Below are 23141 nucleotides of genomic sequence, written 5' to 3'. Positions count from 1 at the left end.
AAATGTTACATATAATTTTAAGGCAGTAATTTTGCTTTGTGATGAAAAATTCTAACTTTCAGAAGAGGACACAATTGAGTCAGCACTTCTAAGAAACCCTTCATAAATACAAACAGTTTTGGTTGTAGCAGTTGATAGCTAAGTAACTGTCTCATTAAAATTCCAATTTCAGAATCTCACTCATTTTTAACTTCCTTGTGAATATTATTAACAAGATGATCAGCTTCAGCAAAATATCAGGAAGAAAAATAGAACTGTCTAAGAGCGTTAAAAATCATTGTAGAGTTGGGTGATAACATTCTACCTCCAATCACTATTATAGATTACTAAGTTAATATCAAAGAATATTATGGTGGAACATTCTCTTTTAAATGGAACAGTTTTAGGAGCTGAATTTAAAATCATTTTCGGTCAGCACCCCGGCACAGATGGCAGACTGTCTGCAGGGCTGCCTGCCCGCCTGGCAGGTGGAGTGTCACAGGGTGGGGGGCGGTCTCATATCTGCCCGAAGTCCCCAATGGCCCCGCTCATTCATTTCACCTTCAGTGGCTCAGACAGTGTTGGAAATGTCTGACTCTCTGTGACCCCGTGGACTGTAGCCCACCAGGCTCCTCTGTCCATGGGATTCTCCAGGCAAGAATACTGGAGTGGGTTGCCATATCCTTCTCCAGGGGATCTTCCCGACCCAGGGATCAAACTCTCGTCTCTTGCATCTCCGGCATCGGCAGGCAGGTTCTTTACCACGGGCACCACCTGGGAGGCCCGATCAGTGGCTCAGACCCCATCCAGAACCGGGGAGAGATGGAGCCGAAGGAGATGGAAAGGTGCCAGAGACAGTGTCACGTCGTCTGTCTCAGGGCATCCCACAGACATGCTCTTCTCAGGGCCTCGCTCTGTGATGTGGGCCAGTTTTCTGCACTTTTATCCTTTTAATTTCCTTAAGAGAAAGGTAAAGATAGGAACACCTACTCGGAGTGGTTGTTTGGAGTAGTAAATGAACACTTACTGAAACACACACAAGCACACATGTACATGTACATACATGCCCATACACACTCGCACATGTGCACACATACATGAACATGTGCATATGTGTGTATACATGCACGCACACATGCACACACGCATGAACGTCCGGCCTGTACGTTTTGATGGGAAAAAGGAAAGAAGGATGATTGACTCAGACCGGGGGTTAAGGGTCACAATGAAGTGCTTTCTGCGTCTGGGCTGCCAGACAAGGTAAACCTCTGCTTTCCTCTCCATTTTGCCTGGATCAGCCCTGCCTTCCCCAGCCCTCACTGGGGTCTTGTTAATTACAAAAAAAAGAGAAGTGGGAGGACTTGCGTGGGGGTGGTCTGAGGGTTGTTCTGTGGCAGGCAGGGTCAGTTTTGCAGGCACTTTACAAAATGAACACTGGAGAAGCAGCCACCCTCCTTGCCCTGAGTATCCGGTGCATCTGCTGTGCTTGCTGTTCCCAACAGGACAGAGACAATCCGCCAGGGCCTCTGGAAGCCTGAGCTGTTTGCTTTTTCTCTCCTCCAGTTACCAGGAGCCACAGCGAGGGTGTTCAACAGTGAGGGTTCCCTGATGGCTTAGTGGCTCTGTCCCCAGGTGCCCGGGCTTGCCAGGAGCGAGGCCACGCCACAGTGGCCCACTGTTGGCGGCCACATCAATCCAGTCCAAGCTTATCTTCCATCTGAGCCTTTTCTGCTCCCTCAGTGGGTCCCTGACTCCAGTGGCCCAGGCAGACATGCGTTCCATGATCATAATAGATGTTGTGGGAGGCTTGCCAGTATAAGAACTAGCATCACTCTCACAGTATAAGAACTCACAGTATAAGTGTAAGAACTCACAGTATGAGAACTCGCATCACTCTCACAGCGACCCACGAGGTAGAGACGGGTTTTGCAGATGAGAAAACTGAGGCAGGGACTTCCCCTGGGGTCACACTCGGCGAGTGCCCTGGAGAGGCTGGCTCGGCGGCCCCTCCTCCTGAGCATCACACGTCTGTAGGGCAGGACGTGTGCTGTGCACATGACTCCCTCCAGGTCCCTCTCCAGGATGCCTTCTAGGGTGGGCAGGGTGTCTCTCCCGTCCCCACCTCCGCCCAGGGGTCAGCCCTGTGTGATAACTGACTCCGCACGCCTGCTGCGCCGAGAACATCAGAGCAGAGGAGAACGAGGTCTGGCACCTCGGGCAGCCCCGTCCTCCCCACCCACCTGTGGTCCCTCCAAGGCTTGGAGGCAGCCTCTCCCCATCCCCGACCCCCCACAACTGGGAAGGGGACCGCCCTGCCGGGATGCCCCTGGTGTCAGCAGAAGGCCCTGCCCGGTTCCCACAGGCTCCCCCTTCTCTCCCGCACCCCTGTCCTCCACACCCAAAGAGAGTGCCCAGCTGACACTGGATTGACCGGCTTGGGGTCTTGAATGATTTTTTTCGGTAGCACAGTGCTCACTGCTGCTGTGTGGGTTCCTCTCTAGTCGCAGTGCTCCGGCTTCTCGTGTTGCAGACCACGGGCTCTGGGGCACGTGGGCTTCAGCAGTTGCGGCTCACAGGCTCCAAAACATGAACTCAGTAGTTTCAGCACACGACTCAGTCTCTCTGTTGGAATGTGGGATCTTCCTGGACCAGGGGTCGGACCCACATCCCCCGCATTGGCGAGCAGATTCTTAACCCCTGGACCACCAGGGAAGTCCCTGGCATGATTTTTAAATGCAGGCCAGGATCCTGCAGCGAGAGCACCCCCTTCCCTTGGCCACCTGCCCCGAGGCTGAGGGAGACCAGACGCTTGTGTTCAGGGCGCGTTCTTCCTGGTCCCTGGTACGGTTTCCCCTCTTGTGTGAGATGCTCCAGGCAGAAGCCAACCTCCCAAGCCTCTTCTGCCCCCAGAGCTTGCATCCCAGCACCTGAGGAGCCGGCGCTCAGGGTGGTCTCCGGGGGAAGGTCCTGGGCAGACAGGCGGCAACATCAACCTCGAACAAGGGCCCGTGACCCCACTCGCTGACGCCAGCACGCTGGGATCTGCAGAGCTCACCAGAGGCCGCGGGCCGCTCGAAGGCCGCCTCCAGTTCCTTCAGGTCCTCTGGGGGCGGGCCAGGGGGAAGGTCAGGAGATGCTCAGAGAGGCCGCGAGCCCAGGAGGAGCGGCCCGAACACGTGTCCTCCCCGGGCACCTGCTGCGGTCTGTGTCTCCCGAGTGTGCCCGCTGCGGCCAGGCTGGTCCACACTCACCGTTTTCTGGTGGATGCCGCTGTGGCAGCCCTCTGCCCGTGGCTGGCGGGTACTTTGCCAGGAACTCAGGAAACAGGACAGTGTTGGCCCTGGTGGTGGACATCCTAGAACCTGCTCAAAGCAAGCTGGTCCACATCTAAGCCACGGATTAGGAACAGGCCATGGTGCAACGTCAGGGCGTCTGCAAACCCGTGCCCACGACTTGTCATACGTGGGACCAAACAAACGATGTGTCGACGTACACTTAAATGTTGGTGCCGTCTGTGCAGATGCTGTCGTGATGAATGAAGCACAGATCATTTTAGAAATTGTGTTAGCAGCTCAGTCATGTCTGACTGCAACCCTATAGACTATAGTCCACCAGGCTCCTCTGTCTGTGGGATTCTGCAGGAAAGAATACTGGCATGGGTTGCCGTTCCCTCCTCCAGTGGATCTTCTCAACCCGGGTATCAAACCCTGGTCTCCCACATTGCAGGCAGATTCTTTACTATCTGTGCCAAGACCCATGGACTGTTTCAAGCTGAACGAAAATGTAGCGTCCGTAATGTTTTCCTTTAAGAAAGGGTGCTTGTATTCAAAAAGATGGAGAAAAAGTGATGTCAGCACACCCCGGTTTCACCAGTGAGGAGGAGAGGCACCGAGGGGGTGCGGGTACCAGAGCTGGGTCAAGGTCTCTCTGAGTAGCTCATGGCCGGTGGAGTAGCAGATGGAAACATTTTCCTGGGCGATGCTATTTTGTGTAGGTTTTTCTCCAAGAGTCACTTTTCTTTCTACTAGGACATGTCTTAACTTTGTGGGGCTCTGTGGGGCCCAACGCTTATGTGACTTGGGGGACCCCATTTGGAAATAAAGACTCCGCTATTGAACGTAAGACTGGGCCTGAGGAGGGGCCCTGTGGTCCTCTCCTCCTCTGGCCTGCATCCCCCCCGGCTGGTCTTCCCGCGAGCTCTCCAGCAGCGGCCTCCTCCCCCCAGAAAGCACGGCCTCCAGCTCAGGGCTCCCTGGTCCTAGCGTGTGTTCCATCATCACTCCATGCTCTTCCTGACGAGGACCCACTTGTGTGTTCAGTGTCATCAGCGGGGATGGAGAGCAAGGGAGGGGCGAGGAGCGGGAATCGGGAAGGGTTTTCTTCTACACATGAGGCCCGCGGCTCGCGGGCATGGGACCTCCGTCCAGGGGTGGCTGCCCTCTTGCCCAGCACGCGGGGGCAGGAGGCCACGGGAGATGCGGCTCTGACCCTAGGGCAGGGCGCAGGACAGCACAGAGACCAGAGACCGCCTGGCCCTGCTCACCACCTCCCCCAGACCCCAGAAGTCCAGCTCTTAGCAGCGTCTCCTGCCTTCCTCACTCGTTTGAGTCCCGGCCGAGGAGCCCCTACTTCAAAACTGAACTTGGATCTGGATTGTCGGCGCTGCTCTAAAGCGCTCCCCCAGGGGTCTGTGTCAGCAAGTGCGGTTCCTGTTCTCGAGCTGTCATAGGACCGTGAGCCTGGAGCTTTGGAACTCACAGATGTAGAAGGCCTCCTCTGAACCTCCTGCTTTAGCGACTGTCGAACAGCTTCTGCGGCAGTTCTGCTTTCAGGAATATCTCATCTTCTACCTTTGGAAGCCGCCTGTGACGTCACATTGTGTCTCTAAGAAAACACAAGCTGCTCCCGAAATTCCACATTCCCGGGGATCCACGGTGTGGCCGGCCCACCCCGCGCTGAGCTGCAGCCTCAGACAAGGGGAAGCCCGTGCCATGTAGAAACTGCCGATGGCTGGGTTCAGCGTGGGAGGACGAGGATTCTTAGTCTTGCTGGGCCGGCGTCAGGCTGTGACCCCTGGCCGTTCAGAAACGCAGAGAAGAGGTGAGCTACACAGCTCTGAGACATGTGTGTGCCTGGTCGGGTTTAGAGGCGAGGCTTCCCTGATAGCTCAGCTGGTAAAGAATCCGCCTGCAATGTAGGAGACCTCGGTTTGATCCCTGGGTCAGGAAGTTCCGCTGAAGAAGAGATAGGCTACACACTCCAGTATTCTTGGGCTTCCCTTGTGGCTCAGCTGCTAAAGAATCCACCTGCAATGCGGGAAACCTGAGTTCGATCCCTCGGTTGGGAAGATCCCCTGGAGACGGGAGAGGCTACCCGCCCCAGTATTCTGGCCTAGAGAATCCCGTGGACTATATAGACCACGGGGTCACAGAGTCAGACTCGACCGAGCGACTTTGACTTTCACTGTTGCCCCATGCCCCGATGCTAAGAGTGAGTCTCTCCCCCCACCAGGAGGATGAGGCTGCCGGAACCAGCCCTGCAGGAGCTGGTGCCTGGAGGAGTCTTGGGAGGACACGAGGCTCTCATTTCCCTTCCGCTTCGTGCCTCTGGGCCCCTCGGGTCATGTCTCTTGTCTGCCTTGGGGGTTCTTTTCAGCCAGACTCAGTCCCCTGCGGCCTGTTGGCCTGGGGAAGACTGGCTGCGACATCAGGGAGGCAGCAGGACAGCCTCGGTTCCTGGCCTCCAGGGACCCCAGGGACCTTCCCCACTGCCCTCTGCCCACACCCGTCCACGCCCACACGACCCTCCACCAGCCCTGTGGATCCTCGCCACCCAGCGTTCACACCTGGTGCAGAGCTGGCACCCGGGGGATGGCGGGTCTGGCCTCCGCTCACGTGTAGAAATAAATGTCTCTCTTTCCTCTTAAAGTGCTGTCAGAAGACAGATGGAGGAGTGTCCTTTTCTGGATGCGGGTCCTTTGCAGACCCCCAAAGTGGCTGGCGCTCTGTCGTCTTCTTGTGAGTGATACTGATCTACAGCTCAGACCCAGCGGGCTTGTCTGATGTTGCCCTCAAGAACTTTGTGGCTTCTCTGGAGCTCTTAGGTCCACACTGCGGTGCTTGTCACCTGCGTGGGCCACAGTGTCACCTGGAGTCTCCAGCCAGCAGGACAGGAAGGAGGTGGGCACACCAGGTGCCATCAACGGCAAAGAACCCACCTGCCAATGCAGACATGATTTCAATCCCTGGGTAGGAAAGACCTCCTGAAGGAGGGCGAGGCATCCCACAAGAGTACTCTTGCCTGGGAAATCCCATGGACAAAGGAGCCTGGTGGACTATGAGGGTTGCAAAGAGTTGGACACGACTGAAGCAACTTAGTATGCACAGTTACTGAGATCTTCTGTCTTGGCCCATGGCCGAGAGTTCTCCCATCACCCCCAAGTCCATGGGAGGCTGGGAAGAGTCTTCTTGAAGGCCGTGTGCCCAGCCTTGATGCATCGCCTCTTTCCCAAAAAGAAGGGATGGGATCCTGGGGAACAGCTATCATCCCACCTCCCTGAGAGCCTGCTCGAATTTCCCCCCAACGAAGGAGACCTTCTGTGTCTCCAGCCCCTCCAGTCCTGAGGCCTCTGCTCGCTTGCACGAGGGTTGAGAGTGGCGGTCATGTTTTATTTACCACATCTCAGACGTCTGAGCTTCATCTCCACTGTGCGCTGGCATAGGGTTTAGGAAGGACTGAGTCCTCAGTCTTCATTCAATCAAATTAATGTCTCTCAGCCTTCAGTTTCTCGGCTGTAACCCGAAGCTTAATCCAGAGTTCTCGTGAGTATCTAAGAAAAAAGCAAAGATAGGGAAGCACGTGGCGACGCTGAGCACTGCAGAATGAAGGATGACAGAGCTATGTGCACACTTACTGTTTGATCCCTGGGCCCGGGAAGGGCAGGTGGATGTTCCCATGCCAAATCTTGAGCAGACCGCGTGAGGCCCAGTAGGGCCTCGGAACCACAGCGTGAGAGTGGACCCCGGGCCAGGGGGACGGCCGTCCGAGGACTGGGTGCTCCTCAGGGCATCGGGTCCCCGCTCTGACTGCTCGGGTCTCTCCTGGTCAAAGACTGTGTGGGGCGAGCTCGGCAGCGACATGCTAGGCCCAGAGGGTGGGTGGAACCCCTCAGCCTGTTATTGCAGGTGGTTAAATCTGAAGGGGAGCAATTTATCTGGTACCCTCAGGGCCGTCAGGAGTAAATGAGTTGTTACCTGGAAAGTGCGCGGAACAGTATCCGGTGCATGTTAAATATTTGTTCAACCAAAAGATGTACCTGAATCTGACCGGGCTTCAGCAAGGGTCCCAGGCAGACCAGGCCCCTGGCATGTTGGGGGGATGCTGAGACAGCCAACCTGATCGGCCTGGTGGCTGCCAGAGCGTTGCAGGTCGGGGCCTGGGGGCGCAGCCCGGCAGACTCAGCATCGTGTGTGTGTGCGTGTGAGCACGTGTGTGCATGTGTGAGCACCACGGAGGGGGCATTGGGTCAAGCCCAGCTTGTTCTTAGGGCTGAGGCCAGAGCGCAACCCCTTCCTGCTCCGGTCTGGCTGGGAAGGTCACCCCGTTGACTTTCAGGGCAGAATTTGGCTGACTCTTTCCTACATCATCCTCCCGGTGAGGAGCAGGCTCCCTGGAGGTCATGACCTTCTTCGGGTTCCTGCAGCTGGCATAACAGAAGTCAACAAACCACATGGCTTTAGACTGCAGGAGTTTATTGTTCCAGCTCTAGGAGCCGAAAGTCTGAAGCTGAGGTGTCTCTTGCAGCGTCTGGTGGGACATCCTTGCTGTTCCTCAGCCTGTAGACGCATCACTCCAGGCTCTGCCTTTGCTCACAGAGGGCGCCATCCTGGTCTGTCTCTGTGTCTCTTTATTTGTCCTTAGGAGGGGCCAATCATGTCGGGTTGGGGCCCCCATCCTCGTCCAGTGTGACCCCGTCTTAATGCGCATCTTACTTACATCTGCAGTGAACCCCATTTCCGAACAAGGTCACCTTGACAGGTACCAGAGGTCAGGATGTCATAGCTTCTAGGGGCACAGTTTCACCCACGGCACACCTTTAAGTGGACCCTACTGTTCTGTTTCAGACGGTGTGCTCCCCCCAAAGCACTTGGCAGCCTCTTTGTTAGGTACTGATGGGCCTGTCAGCTAAAGTGCACAGCCTAAAAGACACCTGGGTGGCACTCAGTCCTGAGTCGGGTCTGACCCTCAGCCATGCCATGGCCTGTAGCCCACCAGGCTCCTCTGTCCATGGGATTTCCCAGGCCAGAACACTGGAGTGGGTTTCCTCCTCCAGGGCATCTTCCCAAACCAGGGATCAAACCCGCATCTCCTGCATTGGCAGGCAGGTTCTTTACCGCTGCACCACCAGCTGTGTCTTATTCAGGGACCTTACTGAGGACGATAGCCTGGGAGACAGCCTCTCAGTGGCTCTGAGGGACCGTTCCAAGGAGGGCAGGAAGGAGCCAGGATACGTAAGAGTTTTTGCTAGAAAATAACATGATCAAGTGTCAGAAGTGCTGTTCATCGCCAAGACCAGACCTCTGGAAATAGTGATCGTGGTGTGTCTCTCTGTGCGGATGATGCGGGAGTCTGGGCTCACTGAAGTCATTCCCAGACAGGCGTTGTCACTGTCTAGGGCCTGCGTCCTGTCCTCCTCCACCCTGAATTCCCTCGGGCTGCACCATCAGGCCAGCTGCCCTGCTGCTGGCCTCGCAGCTGCAGCATCCTCTTTACTGCCACGGCGGGTGACATTTTTTGCCACAGACCACAGACATGCATCTCCAGAATGCAGGGCCTGTTTGATCAGATGTCACGTATCAACCAGCCTGCAAGCTTGTGCAGAAAAGGGTTTGTGCCCTTCCCCCACCCCACTAAACCGTGACCATTCTGCCTGGAGTGGGACCCTGGCGTCTGTGACAAAAGCACACACTGTTCCCTGAGCACCTCCCTAAGGCATTGCTGTGGTGTCCATTAGTCCATTGCTAAGTCGTGTCCAACTCTTTGTGACCCCATTGACCACAGCACGCCAGGCCTCCCTGTCCATCGCCATCTCGTGGAGCCTACTCAAACTCATGTCCATTGAGTCGGTGACACCATCCAACCATCTCATCCTCTGCCGTCCCTTTCTCCTTTTGCCTTCAACCTCCTTCCCTCAGTCTTTCCCAGCATGAGGGTCTTTTCCAGTGAGTCAGCTCTTCGCATCAGGTGGCCCTAGAATTGGAGTTTCAGCTTCAGCATCAGTCCTTCCCGTGGATATTCAGGACTGATTTCCTTTAGGATGGACTGGTCCAAGGGAATCTGAAGAATCTTATCCAGCGCCACAGTTCGAAAGCACACCCAGCAAGAATTATGTGATGACCGTGGTGGCCTCTCTTTGTTCTGCATCTGAAAAATAATCTGGAAAATCTGAGAATTCCTCATCTTGCCTGGACCAGCCTTCATCAGCTTGAGCCCCAAAGGGACTTTGTCCTCTTGGACCTGCCCATATATGTGCCACCTGAGTGACAATATTCGCTTCTTTAAGATGCAGTGACAAGACCTAGGGGAGTGGGCCCAGATCCTGCTGTGAGCTGAAGCTGCATGGATGGAAATTTCTTCCTTCTTCAAGTGAATGTCCCAAGATGCATCCTTCTTGCTTGATTCCGAGAAGGTCCCAGGATGGGTTAGGGGAGGTGAAGGAAAACTGTACTCTCGAGTTGTCTGTACTTATTCAGAAGGCAGTTTCTCCTGTTGTTTCAAGGCAAGGGCTCATGCAATTAATTTAGTTGATGAACTAGGGTTTTTTTCCCCTGCAAAACTCTACCCATAAACTACATTTGGTTCACAGCATTTAAACCAATTGCATCATTAAGCTAGAAGCCTGAAGAAAACGTTTGCAGAATGGGGACATTCGTAATGAACGGGGAAATGTCACGGTTTCATCTGCCTGGTACTTTTCCCCGCAGTTCCTTATACTTAATTATCTCTTTAATGAGCAACTAATTCACAGGAAAATAAAAACACCCAGGAACGATGTGTTTAAGGGCACTTGGAGAGAATAAACCAAAGCCACCCTTTGTGTATGGCCTGCCTTGGCACAGAGGCATTTCTCTTTCGTTAGCGGTCATCTCGCTGTGGGACGTTGAGGATTTGCCAACAGACCCCAGACCCTTGTCACTGCTGAATGCACTGGTTTCCGAGCTGCCCTCTGACCAGCATCTCTCCTCTGAAGCCTGTGGCCCTCTGCATCCATGCGCTCTGAGCAGTGCATTGAGCTCAGTGATGTACTCGGCATCTGCTAATGGACAGGGCAGAAACAGTGCTTCTCAGCCCAGCCTGGGGGCTCCTTTCTCCCCTGATTTGGCTCTCATCCTCACACGTGGGACCCCTGGTGCTGTGCTGGCCAGACCGCAGCAGCAGTGTTTCCATTGTGTCCGAAGGCAAGTTCTCGAAACAAGGTGGACACATGATGGATGGATGAGAAGCTCACAGTGTGCCCTCCCGCGCTCCATGCCCCTCCCCAAGCCCCAGACCCGTCTGGGGGTGAATGTGCTTGGGGGCACCCCGCAGGCTGCTGACTCTGTCCCTTCCCTCTCGGGGGGTCTCTTGGGGTCAGAGAAGCCACGGATAAGTTGCATGTCTGCAGGGCTGTCTGTCTCTCTGCTCCTGGGTGACGCTTCTGTCTAGGCGCCTTAGTTGCACCCACCGCTGTCTGCTGGGATTTTCTGGTCCTGAAGGAACAGGCTGTGAGCACCGCGGTCAGGCTCACACCCCTGATTTCAGGTGGATGATGCTTGCGTGTCCCCACCCCCTGCCCCATGTGTTCTGCTTGCTCCCGCTGACTCCCCCGCAACTCCTGTCCCCGCCTGACGTGCCCACCCCCCCCCCAGACCCCAGCACAGGCACGGTGGAGCAGGGTCTCCCACAAACCATTGCAAGTGATGCCTGTTTCCTCCAGAAACCCATCTGCTGGAGCCCATCACTCCCTGTCCCCACACGCCGGCCAGACAAGTCAGTGGTTCTGCAGAGAGTCATCTCTGCGTCACCTCCTCCCAAACCCGCACCTGAAAGTCACTTTGCCGGCTGCCGAAGGCACTGGAAAATTACAAGCCCCGGAGGGCTGGCTGGCTTTTTTTTTTTCTTGCCTCAGCAGACTTTTGGGTTCTTTTTCGGGTCTGGCAACACTTCTGAGTCGTTCCTTGGGGTGCTGCAAGGTCACAGAGCACCAGCAGGGCGGGGGTGTTAGAGGCAGGTGCTGTGCCCCTCGGGTGACAGCGGGGGGCTCATTCAGGCCCCCCGGTGGATGGCAGGACGGGGGCGGGGCCCAGGACCGGGCCCCTTCGGCATCCTTCACGGACCTGAAGGCCTGGGGTGCGTCTGGTGATGGGAGTCAGACACCTTTGTGGCCCCTGCAGCAGGCCCCGACTGAGTGGCCCTGACCCCCCCACCCGCCCTGGCTTCATCCTGCCCTCGGTGGGTCTCCTGCCCCCAGGCCCAGCGCCAGGCTGGCCCAGCCCCCCACCTCGCAGCCTGGCTCCTCTGTGACCCCGCCTCCGGCACCACTGCTTCACCCTTATTCTCATTCTCGCCATCCCCCGGGGGTCTGATGCCCTCATTCTGTTTCCTCCGTGTGATTTCAGGTGTTGTGACTGCCTTTCTGTCCCTGCGCGCTCTCAGAGCTGGTTTGTGGTCTACCCCGGATAGTGACCGGTGAATGGGACTTGCCTTGTGTGGTTGTAGAGCTGTGCTGACTGCTATTTCAAAAGCAAATCCAGGGGAATTCATTAATAAAATGCATCCACGGTGTCCAAGGAGGACCCCAACGTCAGAGCCGTTCGGCCCCGGGTGCCCCTCCGCCCCCAGCGCTCTGATGAGCGGCACTGGGGCGGGGCCCTCTCTCGGCTTGCTCAGAAGGCTGGGTGGGAGTTCTTTCCGGAATAGACGGCAGATCCTACAGGACTCATCCCCAGTCAGAGCTCTAGTTAACCCAGACTCCGTGACGGGGTTGGGGGTGAGGGGAGCGCCAGGTGGCGGCTGGGCCCATCGCTGTTTCCATCTCAGTCTCCCTGAAGGGGGCCATTCTGAGCCTCTGCCGCAGGGAACGCGATCGCCTTCTTCCATCGGAGTGAGGGGCCCGCCGGGCTCTGAGCACCGCCCCCCACACGGCTGTGCGCCGGGGGCCTCGGCGTCTCCTGCTCCTTGACTTCCTGGGATTCAAGCTCCAGACAGTTACGTCCTCACTTGGTCCTGCTGGGTGCCCCCAGCTTCAGATGAATGGGTCTCCTCTAGCTTTGGTTTTCTGATCCCCTTAAAGCAGTAACCACAGCACAACGGCAGTGAGTCAGCTCAGAAAGGCCCTCATGAGCTCATCATGCTCAAATTTGTGCAAAAAACAAGAGAGTGGGTTTTAGGTGGTTCGCCTCTGTTCGGTCGGGCCTTGATTGACAGGGCTTGCTACAGTGGGGTTCAGTGGTGAGCCCAGGCACGTCCGGAATGATGGTGCATCCGGCTGCGGGGAGGCCTCCTCCGAGGCTGTGAGGAGGGAGGTCCCTGGGGGCTCCCGGGTGTCCTCCCCCCGTGCCTTCAGGCGTCTTTGCTTTGTCTGTTTCCTTAGAGGAGATCCTGAAGACCCACATCGCCCACTGGTGGTCTCCGGACGGTATGCGGCTCGCCTATGCCACCATCAATGACTCGCGGGTGCCGGTCATGGAGCTGCCCACCTACACTGGCTCCATCTACCCCACCGCAAAGCCCTACCACTACCCCAAGGTAGGCGGGAAGCCGCGCCGGGCCAGCCTCTGCATGTATGCACCGGCTCCCCGCCCCCTCGTGGAGCTGTGGCTCTCCCCCATCGATGTAAACGGAGGCGGGATTAATTATGTCCCATCACAGTGCATTAAATCCCCATCTTTGTGGAGTTGAATTTGCCGGCAGGTTTACTTTTTTTAAAATAATGGAACTACTGTTAGTCATCTGTCTAAGTTTCATCGCAACCAAAATACATCACCTCCCTTGTGATTCCGTGGTGACAAAAACTCACGCTGCCCACGCTGGGGCACTCTGTCCTGTGGTTCCTTTTTCAGGTTCTGGGGGTCAGAGGGTCTCCCCATCTGCCCCCAGCCCCTTGGCTCTGGGCTGTTCTGTGCCTGGCCGTCTGCTGGCCTATACTGTTTCTAATTGCCCCCCAGACCAGTGTGTTGGCACAAAAAGCCAGCAGGACAGCAAGGCTGCAGGTGGGTGGCAGGGGATGAGGGCAAGGCGGCACGGATGGCCACACCTGGCTTTGTTAGCAAGCTGCATCGTCCCAGTGTGGGGGAGGGCCTGCCGCCCACCCAGCTGGAGAGAGGCCAGGGCCCTGCCTGCCCCGCCTGGTGACAGGGTCCCCGTGTCCCCCCAGGGCTGCCCCAGAAGGACTGTCCAGCCTCTGCCAACCAGCCCTGGCCCTGGCTCCCCAGCCACCAGAGGGCTCTGGGAGCTGACGCCTCCTGCCATCCAAAGATACAGGGCACACAGCCTGCAGTTTGCAGCGAGGGGGCGACAGTGCCCAAGCACGGGCCCCAGGGTCCCAGGGCAGAGGAGGGAAGCGCCAGGTGTCTCAGTTAGCTCGGGCTCTGTAACAAGCACCACTGACCGTGCTGCTTAAACAGCGGATGTTTGTGTCTCACGGTTCAGGAGGCTGGGAGCCAGAGATTGCCTAGAAACAGAACAGTTTCCCTGGTGAACCCTTTCACGAGAGTTTCCCCAACCTAGGAGTGATGGGATGACCTGAAACCTAGAAAAGTGGAGCCCCCTGATTTTACTGTGAACTCTGGGACAGGTCTGTGTAATTGGAGTTATGACACCCCATATGGCTCAGGACTGGGGGTTCCTGTTTTAGTAGAAAACCAGCATGTTCTGACCAACAGAATTCAGACTGGAGGCAGGAGCTGGTGGCCCGTCTGAGCCCCGCCCTGTGTGGGTCCGATTCCTTCCTCACCCTGACACCCCGTCTGCGGGGGGCAGAGGAGCCAGGAGTCACGCCAGCACCCTAGTCTGCTCTGCCGGCCAGCACTTGTGCAGAGCGGGGAGAGAGGAGAGTGGCACCCCCCTCCACTGCCCCGTCTACTGACACTCCCGGTGAAGGGGTTCATCCTCCCCACACGGAGCCTCTCGTGTCTCCCAGCAGACTCAGCGCCCAGGCCGGTCCAGGAGGGAGGCGGCTCTCTCACCCCTATTCCCTTTCTTCCCAGGCCGGCTGTGAAAACCCCAGCATCTCCCTGCATGTCATTGGCCTGAATGGACCCACGCATGACCTGGAGATGACGCCGCCCGATGACCCGAGGATGAGGTTTGCATCCTTCCTTCAATTATGCAATGACAATAACAGTGAGATCCATGTCCGCTTATGTGGCCTTTGTGGGTTCCGACTGCCAATTTAAACGTCCAAGGAAAAGGCACATTTTGTAAAGTTTTCATGACTGCTTTAGGACTTGGTATTCTGGGAAAGGAACACCCATCAAAGCCACTACAGTTTCTTACCTGATATCAGGCTCAGATCCTGCTCCCCAGAGTCTGGGCTTCAGGGGGGGCAGAAGGGATGATCAACCACACGTGTCCAGTGGGGGCAAGGAGTATGGGGGCATCCCTTAGATGAACAGACGCACCTTTCCAAGAAAGTCCTGGTGATTGGACCTGCCATGCACGGGACCCCGTTTTCAGAGCCTCACTTTAGAGCAGGGGTCCCCAGCCCCCAGGCCACAGAGCCGTGCGGTTCCTGTTAGGAGCCAGGATGCACAGCGGGAGGTGAGTGGCAGGCGATCGAGAGAACCTCTGTCTGCATTTACAGCCGCCCTCCGTCACTCACATGACCACCTGAGCCCTGCCTCCCCGGTGAGCTCAGGAAATGCAGTGCACTCGAATCATCCCAAAACTATCCCGACTCCGTCCGCGGAAAAGCTGTCTACCGCGAAACTGGCCCCTGGTGCCAAAAAGGTTGGGGAGCGCTGCATTAGAGCCTGACTGTCCTTTTCCAGGTCTAGGAAGCAAGCAGTAAGACCTGTCTCAGTGAAGCCAAATCTCCCAGTTTGCGTAACAACCACGTAGTTGGTGGAACATACTGACAAAGGCAACCGTCCTACTGGTAGAAAAGACTGGTTCAGGTGGATTTCATTTTTCAATCAAGAAAGCTGAGTAGAATCTGACTGAAGGGGTCTGGATTTCAGTTTCATCTTGTCCCAGAGTCCAAGCGGCCTGGGGACTGGTTATACTTCCAGAGTTTACTAATAGCAACGTTAAACCTCACTCTGTTGAGAGTATTGATGGGAGACGCAAAAAGGGAAGGGGACTGGGCTGGCCCCAGCTTTCACTCATTCACAGATTCTGCAAGCCTGTGCACGGGCCCAGTTAAGCCGAGAATGATCCATCTGGAGGCTCAGCAAAGACCCAGCCCACATTTTGCCACAACGGTAGCCTGGGTCTTCCCTATTCAGTTACGGTGTCCTGCATTACTGGTAGCTTCTGGCAGCTTCCAGAAGGGCGGGTGCAGTGGCCTCAGCCACTCTGGCTCCTCCGCAGGCCAGGCTCAGGGCTGGACACACGGACGCTTGGAGCCGCCAGCCCGTAACAACGTGGGCTTTCCTGTGGCGGCTTCATTGCTGCCCCTGGTAGAACCCATCTGCCCACAGCCGCTGCAGGAAACACTGAGGTTTTTTCAGCTCTCCCGTCTCCAGGGGTGTGTAAAATCCCTGGCCCTCAGGAGGACACACCCAGCCCAGGGCTCCCGCTGCCTGTCCGTCCCAGCCGTCTGTCCCTCCTGGCCCTGGAGTGGCCACCCCACTCATGCAGTGGGCCCCAAGGCCTCCCTCTCAGACGGCCCCTCCTGGGTGATCGGGCCCTCGGCGTGTCCCAGAGTGGAATCAACTTGGGCGATGCTATTCTTGCCGGGACCCACTCCGGTATTCTTGCCTGGAGAAGCCTCTGGACAGAGGAGCCTGGCGGGCTACAGTCCATGGGGTCACAGAGTCGGACATGACTGAAGCGGCTTAGCACGCATGCACACCGGGATAGAAGAAACACTGTGACCATTGCTTCATCTTCTCTCCTGAAGATCCATGCGTTTTGCTGTCTTCCTCCAGCACCATCCCAGGCCTGGGGCCTGGTCCAGCAGTCTCTCTGAATTAATATTGGAAGTCACCTGGAAAGTTTAAGCCATCTGTTTGAGTTCATTGACAATCTCGTTTAGTCCATTTGGTGATGCTATTTCTGCAGGCTTGATTAGCTTCAAGGACAGTGAAAAATTAGCCTCCGTCAGGGCTGCCGGGATGCGGGCCTTGGGTCCTCTGCTCTGCAGTTTCCCAAGCTCAACGCGGCGATGCTTTCCTGGCGCACTGTAACCTGCGGTGTGTTAATGTCGCACTTTCTCATCTCCTTCCCCGTCACAGTCTTGGAATTTTTCAAAGTGAGCACAGATCTGTCAGAAATCACACAGTAAATGTGAGCAGCCATTTAGTGAGCATTTATTATTTGCGTCCATTAGGCCGAGAATTGAGCGTGAATGAAATATGGAGGTTATTACGTGGAGGAGGGATTGGCCTTGAAGGAAGCATTACAAGCACGTGGAGGGCTGCAGGCGTGAGAGGGGCTGTGCTGAGAGCAGGGCCTGGACGAGGAGCCCCCGGCCCCCCGCCGCCCCCTGCCAAGTCTGAGGCTTTCTCTCCCCAGCACTCAGGGCCTGGGGACCCTTTGCAGTGGGGGCTGCCGTCTGCATCACAGAGACTTCAGGCACATCCCCGGCCCTCCCCACTGGATGCCAGCATGACCATCAAAGACACCCCAGAACCAGACTGAGAACCGCTGGTTCCGAGTGAAGTTTCAAAAGCCGCTGCCTGGGTCCAGATCCCGGTTCCGTGCTCCGGGGCAGGTTCCCCTTCTCCTGCCTCGTTCCAGTTCCTCATCTGCAAGACGGGGATGCATGTTAACAATCGAGCGTTCACTCTTGTGGGTGTCGTGAGGATTAGTGCACACAGCACAGGCTGGTCCTCCGTCTCGTGCCCGTGAATCCTGCCTGCCAGCCGTTGGCACTCAGCCCTGCCCTCAGAGCTTCAGGTCCATTTCTAACTGCCGGTCCAACATCTCCCCTTCAACTGGTCAGGTTGTGATTCTCAGAGAAGGTAAAAGAGCAGGTGTCAGAGGTTTCATTTCACTCACTAATTAATCAGCGGGGCATTAGAACCAGTCCCAGGGACAGTTGAGAAGCTCAGTGTGTGGACAGTCAGACTAGAAATATAAGGACAAGCTTGAGGGTTACAGATTCCCCCAGGGCCCCCAGAGCCCTTGGAGCTCTCTGACCCACCAGACAGAAATCCACATGAGATGTCCACCCTGGCAGGGCTGCCCAGGCCATTGCAAGGCAAGCTGGGCATTGCACAAGAAGATTCTCAGCGACCTCACTTGCTCTTTGTGGGTTTCAGATAAATCCTCTAACTATCTCTAAATGATATCCTAAACTGGGCTTTCCCGGTGGCCCAGAAGTGAAGAATCTACCTCCAGTGCAGGAGACATGGGTTCAATCCCTGGGTTGGGAAGATCCCCTGGAGGAGAGCATGGCAACCCACTCCAGTGTTCTTGCCTGGAGAACCCCATGGACAGAGGAGCCTGGCGGGCTACAGTCCAGGGGGTCAGAAAGAGTCGGACACTGCTGAAGTGACTGAGCATGCACGCACATGTGAAGCTCAAGTTCCAATTCTGGGCTGGGCCCAGCACGTGGTACCAGCCGGGTTTGCTGAACAGGCAAATTAAGTTTAAAAGTAGCCGATAAAGTCCTGTTTCAATAGGATCCTTGTAGATATGGATTTCTTTGGTTGTCCTGGAAGCAGAACTTGACAGATACTTGGCCCTTGCTGACGTTCTGCCGTCTCAGTACACGACGCTATAGTGGAGACCACCCTTTACCCGTCCTGGGCTTGCAGCTGGGACCCTCTCAGCAAGACAGATTAACAAGAGGGAAGCTCAGTTTGTTCACACGTGCCCTGCACATAGCGTGAGAAAACATCTCAGCCCAAAGCAGCTCAAAGCACCGATCCACAAGTGCAGCTGTTATAGCATCGTCCACCGGGAGCAGTAAACCTGCAGAGTTACCAGGACGAGGAAGCAGGTTTAGGGTTCCCAGGGTGGCAGGTGCAGGTGGTGCATAAGCCAGAGGGCCGGGTGGGGAAGATGGGCCTACAGGCTCCCTGGTGCCTCCCTGGGCCAGTGAGAGTCTGTCTCTGGGAAGAGGAAGCTGCTTCCTGCCTTGAGGCAGAAACAGAGGAGCTTTGCTGGGTTTGCTCCTTCCTAATGGCCTTCAGCTCAAGACAATTGTCTTGTCAAAAAGGCATATTTTGGGGTGACCTAGTCTGGTTTCCTTCAACACTAGAGGCAATAAATCTAGAGAAGGTAAAAGGAAGACACCTATTTGTGGAGGGATGGAAAAAGGAAGGAAACCTACGTAATGCCCTCAACAATCTAGGCAAGGATAGACAAAGAAATACATAATAGTCAAAAGTTAAGTACTCGCAAGATAGGCATCAGTTCTGTTCAGAATTTTGCTGAAAGACCGAGAAATCCGGGGAGGAAGAAGGGTAGAAATAGGCAGGATTTGGCCACTCTGGGACACAGGCAGAGCTATTCCAGATCCAGGAGGAGCGTGCAAGGGCGGTTCCTGGGTCAGGCGTGGGCCCAGTCTGGTCGTGTGTTGTTTTCACACTTGTCCTTCCCTCTGCCCTTCTCTCAGGGGCCAGGGTGTGTGTCTCACAGACGTGGCTGTGTCCCCTGGGGCCTCACACAGCCCGGCCCTGCGCCCCCCTCTACTGTTCCACAGAGGCAGGACTGAGAAGCCAGACGTTAAGGGCAGGGTCTGCAGCTTCCCTGGTGGCGCTAGTGGTAAAGAATCTGCCTGCCCATGCAGGAGACACGGTTCCATCCCTGGGTCAGGGAGATCCCCTGGAGAAGGGACTGGCACCCACTGCAGGATTCTTGTCTGGAGAATCCCATGGATGGAGGAGCCTAGCGGCTACAGCCGTGGGGTCGCAAAGAGTCGGACACGACTGAGCACACAGCTGACTCCACACGCAGCCTGACAGGTGCCCTGGGGCTCAAGCCAGGCAGGACCACCCGTCCCCCGACACGGCCTCCATAGGGAGATGCGCAGAGTCCCGAAAGGCCAGGGGCCACTTCCTGCAGACGGGCCAGGGCCCTTCCAGAGGAAGAAGCAAACATTTGTCAGCCGTCTCCCCTTCCTGGGTGGAGGGGGGCGGCGGCTGACTTCCGGGGTCCCCAGACCTTGCCCTGGCAGGCAGCTACTGCCTCCCGCATGCGCCAGGCGCTCTGGTAGGCCCATGACGGCCCCTCCATCAGGTGACCGGGGCTCCGATTCAATGGCCATGTGCAGGGTGGCGGCAGGCACAGGCGGTGCATGCTGGGGACAGCGAGGCAGCCCCGCACTCACAGAGCCGGGGCCTCCATGGGAAAGGGGTCCCCACAGAGAACCGAGAACGGGGAGCGGGTGGGGCACTGGGCCCAGGGATGGGGCACGTCCTGTTACTCCGGGCACAGCGATCCCCGCCTCTCCAGGAAGTGCGTGTGCAGCGGGCCCTAGGTTTCCGCGATTTCAGGGAGAAGCCCGGCTGCGCTGATGAAACAAGCGCAGTTGCCTTTTGCTGGTTTCCTTTGCGGATCTGTTGAGCTGGGTGCTGAATGAAGACGTAGCAGAGCCCCGACAGCGTCATTCTGAACTGGCGTCGAACTGCGCTGAGGTGTGTGGGTTTTCTCTCCTCCTGCAAACACTCCGTCAGCGCTGTCCAGCCGCCGGCCAGGGCGCCCGTCCTGCATCCGGAGGTCGCGGGGCTGATCACAGAGCCTGAGAAGGGAGGCTAGTGTCCTGTGCCCGACGCCCCTGGGCCAGGCGGGCTCTCCCCGGCACCCGCCTCTCGCTTCTGTTCTGTTTCTCTCCGTTTGTTCACCTTACGTCCAGCACCAAGACCTAGATCTGCCTGGCTGGGGGCTAGCCATCCTCGGTCAAGTGCAGGAGCTCTGGTTTACTTGTCCTTGGCCGTTTCACTCTCTGCCCCGTGCCCGGGCCCCACCCCTTAGGCCTTTAAAACGCGGAAAACGTGCTTTGAGCAGCCATCTTCCCCCGTCAGTGCTGGGAAGACGTGGTGGTGTGCGTGCCCGCCTACGTACATGGTGCTGGGATATACAGATACGGACGCGCGCGTGCAGACGTGTGTCGCCTGCGTGGGGGCCTGCCTCTCTTCCCTCTCGGGGCTCTGTAGAGACCTAGCACACGGGTGTCTGTGTGCGGCTCACTGCTTCCAGCTGTGCACCTTCCCAGAAGCTGGCACTCTCAGGGGCCCCCCTGCCTCTGCCTCCAGGCTCCTCCTGCACCCTCTCCACCCATGATGCACCCCCTTCCAACCTCGAGAAGAAAGGTAGCTTCCTGCTGCCCAGTCAGTAGGAGGTGTGGGCTGCCTGGGAGACTGGCACTCTGGATCCGGAGCAAGCCTTTATTCAGGACCAGCGGCAAGATAGAGGTCATCAGAGCAACGGAAACGTCACAGAAAAACAGGGCCTTGCTTCCTGAGGACCTGAGCACCGCCCCACCCCATCAACAATTAACGGCCGCCTCCTCCCTGTGGCTCAGCTGGTGAAGAATCCGCCCTCAATGCGGGAGACCTGAGTTCGATCCCTGGGTTGGGAAGAACCCCTGGAGAAGAGAGAGTCTGCCCACTCCAGTATTCCAGCCTGGAGAATTCCATGGACTGTGTAGTCCACGGGGTCACAAAGAGTCCGGTCGACTGAGTGACTTTCACTTTCACTTTTCTATTTTCACCCCCACCCCCACCATCAACACCCCACCAGGACCTCCAGCTCTGCCATCACCATCATCACCTCTGTCTCCTCCACCAACACCTCCACTTTCCCATCAACACCAACCACCACCTCTACCACCATCATCACCATCCCCTGACTTGCCGGTGGTTCTTTTTTAATTAGGGGTAGAACTGAGGCTGGAACACAAGATCCCTGACACCTGACCCACTGCGCTTGTCCTTGTTCTGGAGCTTTCACATCCGCTGTGTTTCACTGGGCACCTGACCTCTCAGGTGGCTGACAGAGGGCCTTTTCTATAACTCTCCCCTTCCTGGGTTTCTCCCCTGGGGGTGTGGCCTGCGTTTGGGGGTTTTTAAACCTCCTCAGGTGACTCGGAAGTGTGAGCGAGGCAGCAAGGCCCTTCTTGGGAGCCGTAGTTTTTCACCTGGAATGGAAGGTCCGTGTCTTTTTCTATTTTTTTTTAAATAACTTCGTTTCTTTATTTTGGCCGTGCTGGGTCTTTGTTGCTGCGCAGGCTTTCTCCGGTTGCCGCAAGTTGTGACGCGCAGGCTTCTCACTGCGGCGGCTTCTCTTGTTGCAGAGCACGGGCTCTAGGCACAGGGGCTTCAGGAGCTGCAGCATGTCGGCTCAGGTGCGGTTCCCAGGCTCAGGAATCCCAGTGCCCGGGCTTAGCTGCTCCAAGGCACGTGCGATCTCCCCGGACCTGGGGTCGAACCCATGTCCCCTGCATTGTGAAGTGGATTCTTTACCGCTGAGCTACCAGGAAAGCCCTGCGTCATTTTCAAATCAAAGATGCTGTCCCCCACCTCCATCCCTGACCCTGCCATCCCACTAACATGTTTCTAATCTTTTGTCTTTATATGAATGACTGTGGGAAGATATGTGTTTTATCTGAATTTGATTTCCAAATTTATCGAAGGCATTTGGGAGATGAATCAGAAATGCATAATGCTCTCTAATGCCCACAGAGTTGGACCTCACTCCGTTTCTACCTCATGTATTAAGTAGTGAACTGGCTACCAAAACATTCACATGACTTCATCTCAGGGAGCCGTTCAAGGGGCTTGGCTCAGCCAGGCAGCTGTTGCGTTTGTGGTATCAGATCAGGATGTGCTTTTTGTTATCCATGAGGGCAAGAAGCTCTTCATGGTGACTGCAGAAATATGGAAGGTCCAGTCTGGAGAAATGCCACTTCTTTATTCCACTGATGCTTTGCAAAAGGTGTTCTCAACGTTACTGTTGATCACAGGTTTCCAGGTTCTCATCCATCAAAATGTCTCCTGCTTTAGAATCCTGGGAATCTGGTCATGGATGCCCAGAAAGAAACTTCTGGTGAAGAACACGTGTTCTCAGTTATTGTGGTTTGTGTTTAAAGGGAGGCAAAATCATTCTGAAGACCACATCCCTAGACATGCAGGGACTGAGTCGTGTTTGGCAGACTTAGGCAGAGCAGGAAGCTAGCCCGTGCTTTCGTCATCTTAGCAGCCAGCCCTGCAGTGTGGCCAGCCCCTCAGAGGGAAAGGTAAGGTCACTGGTCTCCTCCTACGTTGAAAGTGAAATTCTGGGGCCTCGCTGGTGGCTTTGTGGTAGAGAATCCGCCTGCCAGTGCAGGGGACATAGGTTCGATGCCTGGTCCGGGAAGACCCCACGTGCCGGGGAGCGTCAGAGCCTGTGCCCCAGAGCCATGCTGCAGCTCCTGAAGTCCAAGGGGCCTAGAGCCCGTGCTCTGCAACAAGAGAAGATGCCGCAGTGAGAAGCCCGTGTATCACAACTAGAGATCAGCCCCCACACGTGACAACTAAAGAAAGCCGTGCAACGACAAAGACTCAGCACAGACAAAAATAAATAAACTTACTTCAAAAAAAAAGTGAAATTATGGAACTCTACATCACATAGTAACTTGTCTTACAGTCTCATCCTCCTTATATTTGGCAAAGTGCAGTCTGCCTGCAGATGTTTTTCTACAAGTAAGAGGCTGCTCCCAGGGCTCAGGTGTGGCGCCGTATACTTGATCACAGCAGCATTTGTCATTTGTGTCATTTTCGTTTGTTCAGTGATGCTTTCTGTTACCATCATCCTTGTTTTAAAACTGTCCTCTCAAAGTATTTTTCGCTCCAGCCTCACGCAGGGGCTGAACCTCACTGGAAACGCCAGCCTCAGTCGCAGGCCCTTGATTTCGCTGGATCAGCAGGCCTTTTGCTCCCCTGGCCTTCGCTGCCGCGTGACTGTCAGAACCTCTGCCAGAATTTGGAAAGCCGAGAAGTGACATGGCACATTAATCCCTGCGCTCTATTAAT

At 56.0% G+C, this 23141-nt stretch overlaps 1 protein-coding gene across 6 annotated transcripts in view; it reads left to right on the top strand.

Annotated features, from left to right (window-relative positions):
- The window catches only part of DPP6 (dipeptidyl peptidase like 6), a 1052271-nt gene that overhangs the window by 949629 nt on the left and 79501 nt on the right, over positions 1 to 23141 (top strand). For all 6 annotated transcript variants that reach the window (XR_011482010.1, XM_070450430.1, XM_070450574.1 and 3 more), the window contains exons 9-10: positions 12611 to 12765; positions 14226 to 14323. Coding sequence is in view for 5 of the 6 variants with exons in the window: in XM_070450430.1 (XP_070306531.1) it covers positions 12611 to 12765; positions 14226 to 14323 (253 nt within the window). In the remaining variant the exon portion in view is untranslated. The remainder of the gene's footprint in view (positions 1 to 12610; positions 12766 to 14225; positions 14324 to 23141) is intronic.

The sequence above is a fragment of the Odocoileus virginianus genome, chromosome 1, assembly GCF_023699985.2.
Source record: "Odocoileus virginianus isolate 20LAN1187 ecotype Illinois chromosome 1, Ovbor_1.2, whole genome shotgun sequence".
In the NCBI taxonomy this organism is placed as follows: Eukaryota; Metazoa; Chordata; class Mammalia; order Artiodactyla; family Cervidae; genus Odocoileus; species Odocoileus virginianus.
This window is presented reverse-complemented; position numbering and strand designations above follow the sequence as displayed.